Source organism: Tarenaya hassleriana, unplaced genomic scaffold (genome assembly GCF_000463585.1).
Source record: "Tarenaya hassleriana unplaced genomic scaffold, ASM46358v1 Cleome35, whole genome shotgun sequence".
Lineage (NCBI taxonomy): Eukaryota > Viridiplantae > Streptophyta > Magnoliopsida > Brassicales > Cleomaceae > Tarenaya > Tarenaya hassleriana.
The window spans coordinates 459,598-476,314 of NW_010966617.1; the positions used below are offsets into that span (position 1 = coordinate 459,598).

Here is a 16,717-nt window from a genome sequence, read left to right on the forward strand (position 1 = left end):
AATTTGCATTAGAAAAAAAGTTTTGGTAGCTGGTAAGAGATCATCAACCAAAGTCTTCATCAGAATGGTACATTGCTTAACCAATCTCCCATCTGCTCCCTCTTGATAGCTTTCCCTTTCCTGCCTCTTATTGGGCCTCATTATGGGCCTCTTATTGGGCCTAAATATGGGTCTTGGGCCTCACCTTGGCTTGAGCCTCAATAAAACCGACAGCTGCATTATCATTTGAGCTCTCACGTTCACATACCTCGCTGGTTTTTTTAATTTATTATTATTTAATAATCAGACCTTATTTGCAATCAGAAATTCAAAACGTTATGGTTTTCGATTTAATTCAAAACATTGAACCGGATTGTATATGTTTTGTTTTTTTTTCTTATTTTATTTGATTTCTGTTTTGAATATCTTTTATATATTTAGAAATTGAACAGAATAAAAGACCTTATTCATTATTTTTTTTCTATTTTCCGAAATTACTAGTAATAAATAGAATAAATAAACGGTGAAAATAATATTCGATGGTTCCAATAGAAACAATGATGATTGATGACAGAGTGACGACAACGAAAGAGTTCAGTGGTATGAGTGGCATTTGTTTTTAAATGTTAGTTAGAGGATAGCTATATAATTCAGAAACAGCGACATTTGATGCCGTACGCTATCGATTTAAAGGATTATTTCTAATAATTATTATTATTGTAATAATACTAATAATGATGATGATGATGATAATAATAAGCATTTTTTTAAATAAAATAAAATAAAATGATGTTTTTATGTTGTCGCATGTGCTGAATCTTTGGCCAGTCGTCGCTCTCAAAAGTCTGAACAAAACCCTAGCGGCAGTTGGATTCGGACAAGTGTTTCTGATCAATGAATTAATTATATTTATTTTTATTACATTGTCTTTTTCTGTTTTCCTATTTTCTAAAGCATTTGGCTCAAGCCTAATTTTTTTTTTTTAAAAAAAAACAGAATCAAGACAATTTTCTTTGTCTATTTCAGCTTCCCGATAAAATTAATGAAGCAATGTTAAAACTAGAAAAAAAAATTAGTTATAAGACAGTTAATTACACAAACACGAATGAGTTGTTAATTAATTTATATAGTAAGTAATTACTAAGATTTTATTTTACAATTGGTAGTATTATATTGGAATCAATAAAAAGTTATATGTTTGTAATTGTATTCTTTCAACATTGAGGAAGATATTTACCCAAAAAATAATGAGAAAATACAACAAATTAAAATTGGTGTGTTGTGGTTATTTAGGGGTGGGTCTTTAGATACCGTTAATCTAAAAGTATGATATTTTTTTAATCAAATCATCCAAAATTTTCGAACAATAAATTTTTTACAAAATCTTTTTTTCGAAATAGAACCAAACTAAATTTTTTAAAAAATCTAATAAACAATTTTTTTTTAAAAAAGATCTAATTCTTTTTAATAAAAACTGATACTGAACCAGGTCGAAATCGAAACCGAACCGAACTGAATATAATGTAATAACCGATTGGTATATATTTTGTAAAATTAAAATAACCGAAATGAATCAAACTATTTCCAATCCGAATATCGAAAGGTTCACCCCTAATTATACATATGTTGGTCGGTCCAAAATGCAAAATAAATAGGAAAAAGCAAAAGGAGAATGAATATTAAGGTGGGGAAAAGGTGGTAGAGACAAGACTAAAGTTTTGTGCCCGAAATTCAGTGACCCTTTGGGTCTATAAAACCATAGAAGTGTAATAATAACATGCAACGTCAAAGTCTAATAATTATGACATTTTTTTGTGTGTATTTTAAAATAAAAAGTAATGTATAGTCATAGTTCTCCCTACAATGATTAAAGGTATGATACTTATAAAAAAAACTATTGGATGTTATTACATATTTCAATTTAAATTATTTTTAAAAAATTAAAATGAATCAATACGGTTTTCTATTTTTTTCACATATAAAATATAACTGCTTTTGCCAGAAATTTAATAAACAATACAACATTTATTTTAATTAAAAAAAGTATTACAACGACCATGTAGTTATCTATTTTTTAAGAATCAATCAATTCATTATTATCTGATTATATATTCTATAAGAAAAATATAAAAAACATCCGCCTCGGCAATTGTTGAACTTGTATTCGATGCCTTGGTGAAATATCTTTTATTGGATTACCAAACCGATATTTTGTTATTAGATTACAAAAACTAATTATGAAATAGAAGTGAAATTTACATATATATATTTTTAATGAATCTAAAAATTAAAACCAAATCATTTAAAAAAAAAAAAAACATGAAATCAAGGCCGAAGGCAAAGGTGGTTTTTCATTGTGGGCTTTGCATGGGATTTTATTCTAAACGAAGACGATGGAATTAAATTGACAATCTAACGTCCAAATTCCTTTGGACGGTCCTTTTCATGTCTGAAATTATTAAGACTATAGACTTTGACATTTCGCAAAGAGTGCCACGAGAAATTTAGACTAGGGGTGGCCAATTCGGGTTTCGGTTCGGTTATATTCAGGTTCGGTTATAGAAAAACTATAACCATTCGGTTTTTATATAAATTCCGATTCGGTTATTTTTCGGTTCGGGTTCGGTTCGGTTTTGGTAAAAAGTTCAATTTTCCAAAGAAAATGTCGGTTATTCCTTCGATTTTTTTGGTTATTTTTTATTTGGTTCGGTTCGATTTCGGTTTTGGTTTTTCGGATTTAAGGAAATCATAACCGTTCAGTTTTGATGTCGGGTTCGGTTCGGGTACGGTTATATCTTATTCGATTCGGTTCGGCTCGGTTATTCAGTTAATAACCGAAATGGCCACCCCTAATTTAGACCATAACTTTTTTTTTATGTAATACTTTAATGCTCTAAAGTTTGCTAAATCTAAATCTTTATATAATTTACTTATTCATTTGCAAATAGAAATGAACATTAATATTCGATAATTTGTGGAATATCAATATGTATTGTTTATCATTTGAAATATGTGTTTATATATATTATTCGATTCAAAAGTTTACATTATACTATAAAGAATAAAAAAAATTGCAAGATATTTTTCTGGTTTTAACAACTACACTAAATACAAATTTAATTAATATTTAGAACTTTTTTTCGCAGTATAAATTAATAAATCTATTATGATCTATCTCTTTATTTATTTTTTACTTTAGATGTTTATGGTTTTAATTTTTTTATATCGTTTTTAATAATGAATATTCTTGTATCCGTAAGTTTTTATGTTTTTAGATTTTTATTAAAAAAAACTAGTCTTCAATTTTCAGTTTAATTTTTGCTTTAAACTGTTTTATATTTTGATTATTTCAGCCTATTTTGTTATATATTTATTTATTAACATTTCTTACAATATTGTTGCAAGCTCTTGAAAAAAATATATCATCTCTTTTTCTCAAATATTATATAAATTTTAAACAGCCAGAGACATCCAAAAATATAAGATCTGGTGCCACCTCACCATAGTAGGATTAAATTAAACCCTTGAAATTAAAAAAAACGACAAAAAAAGAGCAAGATGATAATTTTAGAAATACATGTGCAACTCATCCACTCCACTTTCATCAATTGGTCGCATCTTCGATTTAAAAAATATAATTAATCCCGTTTTTTTCCCTATAAAACGACAAAAATCTTCTCTGTCCAATCAAATGTCTCGTGAATTCGTCTGTTGATTGATTAACTTTATAATCTCAATTAGTGTTAATTTTTTAATTAGCGAACTTAATTTAACTCTAACAAAAAGAAGAAAAAAGGTTTGCCTCAAGAAAATATCAAAAGTAACCGTACAACACGAATCATACTTTCATCTCCAAATCATACGGACAAAAATTAATTATAGTTGAACCACTCTTAATCTCTGTCCTAATCTGCTTGCATCAATATTTGGGTCCCGCCATATATTTTTGCATTTCGTAATATCGATATTTTTTTATTTTAAATGTGATTAGTCTAAGAATATCGAGAAAATATCACACAAAGTCCTAATATTTTATTATGGATAATCTTGTCATATTAGATATTTATGCCTTGTTCATATGTCACCCTTTTTATCTGTTACCAAAGCAATCACTTTCACACATATATAATTTATATTAATTTTTTAATTTATTTTTGTATATTGATTAAAAAAATTGGATTTGGTAAAACACTCTAGATTTTTCTAACCACCAACAAAATTATATTGGGACAAGCACAAGCTATGAAATTTAAAAAAAGGTTAAATGATAAATGCATCAATTTTCCTTTTTAGGATTAATTCGTTTATTTCTTTTTCAAGCCAATAAACATGATTGATTTCCTTTCTAAATATAAAACCCTATTTTTTAATCATATTTGGAATTTCGCAGTATAGAACTTCTAGACGTATAGCCAAACCGGTTCTTTCGAACCAACCCAATTCTTAACTAGAAAATTGAAAATCAACGTGGAGAGGTTTATTTTATGTGTATATTTTATGAAATTGCTTGAATTTGTACACTTGGCTGAATAGGGATGGTTCTATTTGGTTTTCCGGTTTTTCTGTAGATCTCATAAATAAGTGGGACCGGTTTTATGGAAAACCACACGGTATTCGTGAACCGGAAATTAGGTATAATCACAAAACATATTCATGCATTAAATGAATGCATACCAAACCATTGAAGTCGGTGACATGAATTTTTCATGCATTAAAGTCAAAGTTCCATTTCTAACCATATGGTCCGTATAATACCGAACCAAAAGAGAAAATTAAGACAATGCTTACAAACGCAAGAAACCAATGACAGGGCACTACGACTATATTATATAATAAATTGTCCAAATTCATTTGATTTTTGTCACGAAACAACTTTGGATAGTAATCTAGGGGTGCAAAATAATCAGAATTTCACATTTCCATAAAATTATATAAGTGTAATCATGACACAATTTAGTTTCAACTTGTCAATTTTTATAAAATAAAATCCGAACTTTGTTTTTTTATCAAATAAAATCGTAATTTGATTATTAAATTGTAAATAAATCTAAACTTTATAAAAATTATCATTTTTAAACACATTGTTCATAGCATGATATCATAATATACCGATGGTAACATATCAAATATGGTTAAAAATGTTGATTTATTACATAAAATATCGGGTACGTCGTATCAATATTTAAATTTTAAAATATTAACGATGACAAAATTGGATTTATTTTTAGTTGAAAATTAGACAAAAAAATAAAATTTAGATGTAATTTTATAAAAGTTGAGAAATTCAGATTTTTTTGATATTTTTTCTTAATAAAATGTCATAAAAATATAAATAATTATTCAATTTTACTTACAAAACTGAAAAAACCATAACTAAATAAAATAAGGAATGATTAAAAAAACCATAACTCCCATAGTTTTGAGTAGGGTTGGACGTTTCGGTTCGGTTCTTCGGAACCGGACCGAATCGAACCGTTAAAACGGTATTTTTTCTAACCCGAAACCGCTGTTATTTTCTGAACGGTACCATTTTTAGAGAACCGAATTTTTTCGAAACCGAATCGAACCGAACCGAATTTTAAAAATCCCGAAAAACCGAATATTTTTAAAGAAAATCTAACATTTTTTTTAATAAAACCCAGAACCGAACCGAACCGAATACAATAAAAAATCCGATTGGTATCTATTTTTGTAAAACCAAAAAAACCGAACCGATCTATTCCGTTCCGAACACGAACCGTTTTTCGAAATGTCCTCTTTTTTCAAGAGAATGATAAAATAAGAAAATTTAGGCGTGTGAGAGAGTGTTGAACAAGTAAAAATAAGCAACAAGAAATAAATAAAAGGCGAAATTATTTTCCATAATAACAGTTTAATTAAAGAAACTCGTCAATAAAAATCATTTCAGGAAAATAAATCACTGAATGCATGCATCTGATCTGAGTGCTTTGACCCGTTTTTTCTGTTTGGTCACCACCTCCTCTCCGCTCTCCGCCATGGCGGCGCATCTAATGTTCCTCAGATCGGTTCTTGTTTCTCCCGGAAGACGTTCTTCCTCACCCTGAATCATCTGACAGTAGAATTTCTCAGATTGGAAACTTGCAGGTTGTGTTTTTTTTTTTGTCTTTTTATGTAAGAAAGGTTTTTGTTCAAACAGTCCTGGTTTTGTTTCTTTCTTCCTGAAAGCTATTCGCCCAGAACGAGAGGCATCGCCATTGATGAGCGAAATCCCATTTTCTCGGGAAACAAACAGACAATTTCTCTCTCTCTCGTTTACCGTCCTCTTTACGACCCTGTTACGGGAAATTTCAATGTTCTCTGTCCCCGTCAATGTTATTTTCCGAGAAAATTCTGACCTGTTCTAATCTCGACATCTTGTCACTGTTTCTTTCTTCTCCGTCTTCTCTTCTCCGTGTTTTGTCCGCACGTAGAGAAACCGATTTTTTTTTTTTTAATAAAAAAAATTATGATTGAAAAAGTCAGGATGTGTGTGAGATCTCACTCGAAGTCTTCGAATGCTGAAAGCTGTTATTCCCTTTTTCTGGTTCATTGATTAAAGATTCCAGCTTTGTTGAGACAATAAACAAACAGAAACTTTCGGAATATACCCATTTCTGATCCCATAACTCTCAGTTTTCCGGGAAAGTTTTCAGTTTCCTGGGAAAATTTTCAAGCTTCCTTGCGCTCTGTTACCGGAATCGCGAACTACGAGGTCCGGCATATTCGGTCTCAGTCTCTCTGTCTGAAGCCATCTCTGCTTTTGTTCTGTGAGCTTTTTTCCTCGGAGGTTCTGCCAAACATGGTATTGTCTTTTCCCCTTTCCCTTTTTCCAAAAATCGTTTCCCTTTTTATTTTTTTTAATAATTTCTGTTTTCTGGGCATCACTGTTTAAAAATTTTCTCGCGGTTCATGGAAATCCGTTGCCACCACTTTTTTTTTTCTTCTTCTTCCCCTGATATAAAATTTTCAAAATCCCATCAGTGGGTGTTTGTTATTCTTTCAAGAAGCAACAAGAATTTGGCATTTCTTGCTCGTTTTGCGAGTCTGGAACTCAAAAATCTAAGTTTTTTTAATTTCAGGGTTCTTAGATTTCCTCAAAGTCTGCAATTTTTTTTCCCAGTAAAGATTCGAGCTTTGCTTCAGGGCTTGCCTGACGAGAGCGAAAGATCAAGCCTTTGCTTCTGGGTATTTTAGATTCGGATCTTTCCGGGTGTAAAGATTCGTGGAAAGTGACAAGGAAAATGTCGAATGGAAGGAGCAGAAGGAGGAGGAGGAGACTACTCCTAAGCAAGATTTACACGCTGAACTGTGGAACCGCATGTTTCAGGCAAGACCATTCTCAGGTCGGAGGACCAGGTTTCTCTCGGGTTGTCTTCTGCAACGAACCCAATCGTGAAGAATCAGCTGGAACAAGGGACGATTACTGCGATAACTACGTGAGGACCACCAAGTACACTCTGGCCACGTTCTTGCCAAAATCTTTGTTCGAACAGTTCAGAAGAGTTGCAAATTTCTACTTCCTCGTAACTGGTGTCTTGTCCTTCACTGATCTTGCACCTTACACTGCCGTCAGCGCCATTGTTCCTCTCATCTTCGTCATCGGTGCCACCATGGTTAAAGAGGGTGTCGAAGATTGGCGCCGGAAACAGCAGGTAACTGGCCTTTTTTTTGTTGTGCTCGTCTTTAGGGTTTTCTTTCCAGTGTCTGGCCTCTTCTGATTGCAAAAATGGAAAGTGATTAGATTTTTGGTTCAGAGTTGATTTGAATCAGATAGTTTTCTTACTTTCTGAGATTCTGGATTAGATTAGATAACCTCATGAGTCATTTCTGCTTTTAGGACGTTGAAGTGAACAATAGGAAAGTTAAAGTGCATAGAGGAGATGGGAGTTTTGTTCATAGAGAGTGGAAGACGCTGAGAGTTGGAGACATAGTGAAGGTAGAGAAAGACGAGTTTTTCCCGGCGGATCTTTTCCTGCTTTCATCGAGCTATGGAGATGCTATTTGCTACGTGGAGACGATGAATCTTGACGGGGAAACAAATCTGAAACTTAAACAAGGACTGGGAGTCACTTCTTCTTTGCATGAAGACGAGAATTTCAACGGTTTCAAGGCTTTTGTCAAATGCGAGGATCCGAATGCTAATTTGTATTCCTTTATTGGAACCATGGAGCTTGACGGGGAAAGGTACCCTCTTTCGCCTCAACAGCTTCTCCTGAGAGACTCGAAACTCAGAAACACAGACTATATCTATGGAGCCGTTATCTTCACGGGTCATGACACAAAGGTTATCCAGAATTCAACCGACCCTCCATCAAAGAGAAGTAACATCGAGAGGAAGATGGATAAGATCATATACTTGATGTTCGGTATTGTGGTTTCAGTAGCGTTTATTGGTTCGGTTACCTTTGGATTATCAACAAGAGATGATTTAGAGAATGATGTGATGAAAAGATGGTACCTTAGACCGGATAGTTCCAGGATCTTCTTCGACCCGAAAAGGGCACCAGAGGCTGCAATGTATCACTTTCTGACAGCGGTTATGTTATACAGTTACTTCATCCCAATTTCTTTATATGTCTCAATAGAGATTGTGAAAGTTCTTCAGAGCATCTTCATCAATCAGGATATCCATATGTATTACGAGGAAGCTGACAAGCCAGCGCGTGCACGGACTTCTAACCTGAATGAAGAACTTGGGCAAGTAGATACAATTCTTTCAGACAAGACTGGAACTTTGACGTGTAACTCCATGGAGTTCATCAAGTGTTCTATCGCTGGGACAGCCTATGGCCGTGGTGTTACAGAGGTGGAGATGGCTATGGGTAGAAGAAAAGGTTCTTTAATGTATCAGAACAATGAAAACGATATGGAATACAGCAAGGATGTCACCTCGGCTGCACAGAAAGTGAAAGGATTCAACTTTAAAGATGAAAGGATAACGAACGGGAACTGGGTCACCGAGGCACGTGCTGATGTTATTCAGAAGTTTTTCCGGTTATTAGCTGTTTGCCACACAGTTATACCGGAAGTGGAAGAAGATACAGGAAAGATCTCTTACGAGGCTGAGTCACCAGATGAGGCAGCATTTGTTATTGCAGCAAGGGAGCTCGGGTTTGAATTTTACAACAGAACCCAAACAAGCATATCTGTAAGAGAGCTAGACTTGGGGACTGGCAAACGAGTTGAAAGGTTGGCCCATCTGCAAAATTTTCTCTTATTTCATCCCCACTGAAAACTGCTCTTTATTTCATACTCTATGTTTTTGCAGGGTGTATAAAGTCTTGAATGTCCTTGAATTCAACAGCTCGAGGAAAAGGATGTCGGTAATAGTACAGGATGAAGACGGGAAACTGTTATTACTTTGTAAAGGGGCAGACAGGTATCCACCTTTGATTTGAGAAACTCGGATATCAATCTCACTTGGAACTCGATTTCGATTTGTTCTAAAAAAGACTCTACCTGTCAGTGTCATGTTTGAAAGACTTGCCAAGAATGGTAGAGAGTTTGAAGAGGAGACCAGGGACCATGTCAATGAGTATGCTGATGCCGGGCTGAGAACTTTGATACTTGCCTTTCGTGAACTAAACGAGAAAGAATACAATGTGTTTAACGAGAGATTAACCGAAGCAAAGAATTCGGTTAGTGCTGATCGAGAAGCGTTGATAGATGAAGTTACAGAAGAAATTGAGAAAGATCTGATTCTTCTTGGAGCTACTGCTGTTGAGGATAAACTCCAAAATGGGGTAATCTGCTAATATATATATCGATTTATAGTGTTGAATGGTCTTCGAGTAGATCAAGGAAGAACTTAAAAAGTGTTTTTCCTTCTTCCCTTTGTCTTTTCCATTAGGTCCCTGATTGCATTGACAAACTTGCCCAAGCAGGAATCAAGATTTGGGTTTTGACGGGAGACAAGATGGAGACTGCTATCAATATTGGGTATCGATTTCTGGGTATCACCTTATTATATTTGGTTTTCTGAAGGCTGTGCATACGTTCTTCGCGGTTCTTTCCCAGTCCCTAAACCCGCAAGTGTCTGTACATCTTTGACAGCTTTGCTTGTAGTTTACTCAGACAAGACATGAAACAGATCATTATCAACTTGGAAACACCAGAAATGCTGTCATTGGAGAAAGCCAGAGAAAAGGATGACCTTGAGAAGGTACAATAATTCTGTATTCGGGTATTTTGGGGGAGTCATACGTGTAGAGATACATAGTAATACATGCTATATATATATATATGTATGTATGTATGTATGCAGGCCTCAAAGGAAAATGTCCAGCGGCAGATAACTTCTGGGAAAGCTCAGATAAAAGCATCTCGAGGAACATCTGATGCTTTCGCTCTAATCATCGACGGGAAATCCCTTGCTTATGCATTGGAGGATGATACGAAGAACTTCTTCCTAGAACTGGCAATTGGCTGTGCTTCTGTTATTTGCTGCCGGTCATCACCCAAACAGAAGGCACTGGTCAGTTTTTTTCTTCTATTCCATTAAACTGCATTACTAGTTCTTTTATCTCACGAATTTATATTTGCATATAGGTGACAAGATTAGTGAAATCGAGTACCGGTAAAACAACACTTGCAATTGGTGATGGAGCAAATGATGTTGGAATGCTTCAGGAAGCAGATATCGGGGTTGGAATTAGCGGTGTGGAAGGAATGCAGGTTCTATGAGATATTTATCTTACAGTTCTATCTGGATTTTACTTGTACATTGTGTGTTTCTTTCTCTAACATGATCATGTTTCAGGCTGTAATGTCCAGTGACATTGCAATTGCTCAGTTCAGATATCTAGAGCGTCTGTTACTTGTTCATGGACACTGGTGTTACAGGCGTATCTCATCAATGGTGAAACATCATCATCATCCTCTATCTTTTCAGATCTGTCACTGACATTTCATGCCATTAGTTAGTTCTCAATCTTTTGCTTGTTTTCTATTACACAGATATGCTACTTCTTCTACAAGAACATTACCTTCGGTTTCACTCTCTTTTTATATGAGGCATATGCATCGTTCTCAGCAACACCTGCTTACAACGATTGGTTTCTGTCTCTTTATAACGTCTTCTTTTCGTCTCTACCCGTCATTGCTATGGGGGTCTTCGACCAGGATGTATCTGCTCGGTTTTGTCTCAAGGTATTTCCTCGTGGTAATAAAACTGCAGCTTTTGGTCTTGGTACTGGTGAAGGAAAAACCCTTACAGAACACACTTCATGTGGATTCTTCTGCCATTGTTTTTGTCACAGTTCCCGCTTTTGTACCAAGAAGGCATTCAGAATGTGCTCTTTAGCTGGGGCCGGATACTCGGCTGGATGCTTAATGGTTTCTGCAGCGCAATTATCGTATTCTTCCTCTGCAAGAACTCTCTCGAGTACCAAGCCTTCAACCACCAGGGGAAAATTTCCGGGCGGGAAATTCTCGGGGGGACGATGTACACTTGCGTTGTCTGTGTCGTGAACTTGCAGATGGCATTGGCTATCAATTACTTCACTCTGATCCAGCATTTTGTCATCTGGGGATCCATTGCTGTCTGGTTCTTCTTCCTCATGGCTTATGGAGCTCTTCCCCTGCAGCGCAATTATCGTATTCTTCCTCTGCAAGAACTCTCTCGAGTACCAAGCCTTCAACCACCAGGGGAAAATTTCCGGGCGGGAAATTCTCGGGGGGACGATGTACACTTGCGTTGTCTGTGTCGTGAACTTGCAGATGGCATTGGCTATCAATTACTTCACTCTGATCCAGCATTTTGTCATCTGGGGATCCATTGCTGTCTGGTTCTTCTTCCTCATGGCTTATGGGTCTCTTCCGACAAGAATATCCACCGATGCTTATAATGTCTTTCTTGAAGCTCTTGCCCCTTCACCTTCTTACTGGATCATCACTCTCCTTGTGGTGGTATCGGCTTTGGTGCCATATTTTGTGTATTCTGCCATTCAGATGAGGTTTTTCCCGATGTACCACGGGATGATACAGTGGTTGAGGTACGAGGGTCAGTGTAACGACCCAGAGTACTGTGATATGGTGAGGCAGAGATCGATAAGGCCTACAACCGTCGGTTTCACTGCAAGATTAGAAGCCCGGAAGAGATGTAGGCGGAGATCCGAGCCTGAACCATGAGAACAAGTGAACAGAGATGGATGGATTATCTACTCCATGATTTTGTGCTTCAGTGACTTGCAGGCTGTAAATAGAAGCATTGAGACACAAGCAAGAAATTTTCTTGCAGAAGGAAAAAGCCATGGTCATAGCATCGCTGACTGCAAGGACAGTGCTTGTAAGAGGTTGTACCATATGGTGTAAATTACGATTCTTGCTGGATAAAAGAAACGAGTTGCAGAGTTTCTGGGTGGAGAGAACATCTGATTTTATTAGCAAAACCGCTTTAGGGTAATGGCGGAAGATTGTAAATCAGATACAATACAGTAGAGAAAGAAAATTTTCTCTTTCTTTTGTTGTTTTTCTCAGAGATTACAATCAAAGTGGTTTCTTGTGCTCTGATACTTCAAATAAAGAAAAACCCTTCAATCTGTGTTCCTTATGGTTCTTGATTCTATGACAGAGCTCGTGGGATGTGCAGGAGCGGGAAGTGGTCTCTGTTTTTGTTATTTCACACCGTAAGACACTGAAACTGTTAGTGTCTGGAAAAGATCTCTGTCCCCAGAAGCTTCCAAACACAAACTCTCCATTCATGGAGAGTTCCTGCAACATTTGTTCAATCTCTTCCATGCATCTGAATCTTGGGTTTTCATCTGAAGTGAACCCATCGTTGAGAAATTCATCTTCCTTGTACTTCTCAATTGCAGGTCCAAAGATCTTTTCGTCTCTTCTCTTCCCCTTCCGTAATCTCTTCCTCACGTACATCTTCATCTTCCGGGCTAGTTTACGAGGAATCTTGAGGAAGATGAAGATGATAACTTGTAAGACAAGGCATTCGCAGCAGCAGGACAGAACAATACAATCTGCTGCAAAAGCGCCACAATCTTCTTCCATTACTCTGTCTGCAGAAAACTGCAGAGACAGAAGAAGAAGAAGAAGAAGAAGAAGAAGAAGAAGAAGAAGAAGAAGAAGAAGAAGAAGAAGAAGAAGAAGAAGAAGAAGAAGAAGAAGAAGAAGAAGAAGAAGAAGAAGAAGAAGAAGAAGAAGAAGAAGAAGAAGAAGAAGAAGAAGAAGAAGAAGAAGAAGAAGAAGGAGAAGGTAAGAGGTGACATGGGATTGTGTCAAAGGAATAGGTTCCTTGCCGAAATTGGGATTGACAATGTAAGAAGGCAAGCAAAACCCATGTGTTGGCAAATCCTGATGACTCCAGCTTCTGCTTTGCCAATGTTTTTTTTTTAAAATAAAAAGATCACATGGGTATTTTTATTCACTTTTGCAAGTTTGATTTTTGGAATCTTGGACGTCAAGTGAATTCAGAACCCATTTTAAACTTAATTTCCTTTGATTTCACTCTTCAATCTCTCTGCTTTTTATGGGTGCAGATGAAAGTGAAAGATCTGATTGATTTTAGCATAAACATAACTGAGAGAGGACAAGATAGAGGAGTTACATCAAAAAGCATGTGCAGATTGAAACTTTTGGAAAGAATAGTGCCAATAGTATGTACTTTCATATTAACACATGAAATCCCCGACATAATATCTTATCCATTGCCTCTCTCTGTTTTTCTATCTTGTTCCATCACATGTTCCCCCTGTAACTGTAGCCCCCCCTGTTTCTGCAACAGCTTCTTGCTCTACCACCATTTGTTCACCTTATATACAAAAGAAAGAAGAAAAAAATGGAGAATCTGGATTGCAGATTCGTATCTTCACCAATGCCCATAAGAAGGAAAAAAGAAAGAAGAAGGAGAATTCTGTTTGAGGTCTTGCGCCTGGTGGACGCGGAGAAGAACACACTGCATAACTACAGTATGAAAAAAAAATCGGAATAGAGAGTTCAGACAAAACTGTGTTATGTAAAAGGACAGATCTTTAACAATCTGTTCTCTGTAGATGTCTTGTATTTACACGAGTTCGTCTCTGCTGTTATAAGTAGTGGTATTCGTGAAGAAATCTGTACTGTAATTCTGGCTGCCGAATGCCATCCTTCGAAACAATCTGATCTCTGCAGACTGCTGAGCCGAGTTGAAAATCTCGCTTTCGCCTACTTTCATCCCGTTGCTGAGATCTTCTGCAGCTAGACTGTCGAAAGCTCTCACTATCTGCCATTTTCAAAGCCCTTGTCATGAGAAAATTATGTACGGGATTCATTGAGAAAACGTAAAAGATTTGGTTTTCAGTGGAAAATCTCGGTACTTGGCCCATTCGAGGTCTCTTGGTAGCTGAATGACGCACACAGGCAGCTGCTGCTTCAATCATTCTGAACATTTCAGATTCGACAAAGTTCCCTCTGAGCTTGGAATCAGCTAAAGCATCAAACTTTTCGGTTTCAAGAGCATGGCTCATCAAAGGTCGGGCCTGAAAAACATTAACGAAAGGTCGAACCTTGTGAGGGTTTCATCAAAAAGCTCAGAAATTTTTGTCGACAAAGTTGTACATATATTGTGCATATACCCATTCAACAAGACTCTCATCTCCCAGAGGTTGGGATGCATCCACGGGTTTACGTCCAGTGATTAACTCCAAAAGCACGACCCCGAAGGAGAACACATCTGATTTCTCAGTTAACTTTCCACTTGATGCATATTCAGGAGCCATGTAACTGAAAACAAAACGTAACTAACGTTTTACCAGATGCAAGAAATTGTAAATTTGTAAGCATCTGAAAAAGAAACCGATCAAACGAGTAAAGGGCCTACCCGAATGTTCCAATAACACGGGTTGTGACATGTGTATTAGCATCGAGAGCTAACTTTGCGAGACCAAAGTCAGATACCTACAGAGCGAGAAAATCGAAAGATGTTAAAACAAGATCCAACATCATGTCTTGGAGCTAAACCATAATAACGAACAAACCCGAGCATCAAAGTTGTTGTCTAAAAGGATGTTGGATGACTTAATGTCTCTGTGAATGATTCGTGGATGGCCTGAAAATGGAACAAAACCATTAGAGGCAACAAGAACACATCATTTCCACCATTTATATTTTTGCAGAAAGAATTTAATGCAGAATCAGTCCATCTTTTATCCAAGAAGGGTTAACTTGTGGAGTTAGAAGAGATTCATAGATTTTGGGGAAGAGCTTATCATCAAAGGCAAGACAGTATAGTTCACAATGTTACAGAAAGCAATAACTTACAATCTTCATGAAGATAAGCTATGCCACGAGCTGCACCAGCAGCGATTTTGACACGAGTTGCCCAGTCCAATACCGGCCCTCCTGACTCTAAAGACGATATGAAACATATACAAACTGTATTATGTATCAGCGGCTCGTGATTCTGAATGTATATGCCTTGAACGATATAGAAACGCTTACCATGAAGATGGAAGTAAAGATTGTTGTTAGGGACATAATCATAAATTAGCAATCCCCTGTTTTCAGAAATACAGTATCCGACCAATGAAACCAAATGCCGGTGGTGTATTCTACTAATAGTTTCGACCTCGGCTTTGAATTCTCGATCTCCTTGTACTCCGCCATTTTTCAGTTGCTTCACTGCAACCACTCTCCCATCTGGTAAGATCCCTCTATACACATAACCAAATCCACCTTCACCTAAAAGGTTATCAGACGAAAATCCAGCAGTTGCCTTGATAAGCTCTTCATACGAGAACAAAGCCTTTGAATGGCCTAAGCCACCGGGTTCTGATTGTGAATAACCCGAAGTATTTCGAGAATGACTTCCTACAAGTGGTGCTGAAGATTGCATCTTGAAAAGCGCAGAATCTGGACACAAGACATGGAAGGATTACGTTCCAAAAGTTAAAATCCAACTTAAGAATTCTGACAAAATACCTGATCTTGGGGAGGAGCCCATTGGCGATGGCATGACATAGCCACCACCAATCGTGGAAAGCTGCCTTTTTCGTCTCCTCAAACACCAAACGAGGAGTCCAATAAGACTGAACAGCACAAGCCCCGCAGCAACACTGATACCCACGACAGCTCCTGTGTCGATGCCACTACTACTGGAAGGAACAGAACTGTCTGTGTCTGGAGCAATAGGACTAGGGTTGTTTTGAGGTGGATTATTTGAACCAGGTGTAGGGATTTGAGGAGGAGATGGTGGGCCTATAAGTGGTGGAGGAGGGGACAGTATCGGTGTTACAGGAGAATTTGGAGGTGGTGGAGCCAATGGAGAAGCTGGCTGGCCTGGACTTCTCCTGGGAGGAGGAGGTGCATCATTTGGGGGTATTGCCACTGGTGGAGGGGGAGGAGGGGGAGAACGAGCAGGACGGTCAGGGACAGGTGGAGGAGGGGGAGAACGAGCAGGACGGTCAGGGCCAGGTGGAGAAGGGGAATGTCGTGGAGGAGGAACCGCTGCAGGAGGTGGAGGTGAGTCTATTGGTACAGATGGAGGTGGAGGTGGATATGTAGGAACTGGCGCAGGAGGTGGTGGTGAGCTAGGTGGTGGCTGGGGAGGCGGCTCGGGTGGTGGTGGGGTTACCGGTTGATCAGGTGGCAGTGGAAGGGAAGGGCTCTCAGGTGGGTCTGATGGAGGAGGAGGAGGAGGAGACTGAGGAGGTGGCCCCATTGGTTCAGGTGGTGGGGATTGTGTTGGGGGAGGAGGTGTCAATGGTGGTTCAGGTGGCGGTGATGACGGTGTGGCTGGGGGGGGGGGGGG

General features: G+C 37.4%; 3 protein-coding genes across 3 annotated transcripts; 1 reads left to right on the forward strand and 2 right to left on the reverse strand.

Moving 5' to 3' along the window:
• The first annotated feature begins 5,888 nt into the window (after window positions 1–5,888).
• Window positions 5,889–12,438, forward strand: LOC104821975 (putative phospholipid-transporting ATPase 9). Its single transcript, XM_010553023.2, has 13 exons — window positions 5,889–6,781; window positions 7,059–7,631; window positions 7,817–9,168; window positions 9,248–9,358; window positions 9,446–9,722; window positions 9,830–9,918; window positions 10,033–10,141; window positions 10,244–10,453; window positions 10,528–10,653; window positions 10,739–10,837; window positions 10,936–11,127; window positions 11,238–11,498; window positions 11,734–12,438. Exons 2-13 carry the CDS (start codon window positions 7,221–7,223, stop codon window positions 12,106–12,108), a joined length of 3,612 nt encoding a protein of 1,203 aa, XP_010551325.1. The 5' UTR covers window positions 5,889–6,781; window positions 7,059–7,220; the 3' UTR covers window positions 12,109–12,438.
• On the reverse strand, window positions 12,339–13,733 carry LOC104822179. The gene is made up of 2 exons (XM_010553327.1): window positions 13,673–13,733; window positions 12,339–13,070 (listed from the first exon to the last, which is right to left on the reverse strand). Exons 1-2 carry the CDS (start codon window positions 13,731–13,733, stop codon window positions 12,466–12,468), a joined length of 666 nt encoding a protein of 221 aa, XP_010551629.1. The 3' UTR covers window positions 12,339–12,465.
• On the reverse strand, window positions 13,576–16,627 carry LOC104821977 (proline-rich receptor-like protein kinase PERK9). Its single transcript, XM_019203478.1, has 8 exons — window positions 15,889–16,627; window positions 15,409–15,819; window positions 15,229–15,315; window positions 14,946–15,016; window positions 14,789–14,865; window positions 14,544–14,691; window positions 14,286–14,447; window positions 13,576–14,191 (listed from the first exon to the last, which is right to left on the reverse strand). Exons 1-8 carry the CDS (start codon window positions 16,625–16,627, stop codon window positions 13,994–13,996), a joined length of 1,893 nt encoding a protein of 630 aa, XP_019059023.1. The 3' UTR covers window positions 13,576–13,993.
• Between the last annotated feature and the right edge of the window lie 90 nt (window positions 16,628–16,717).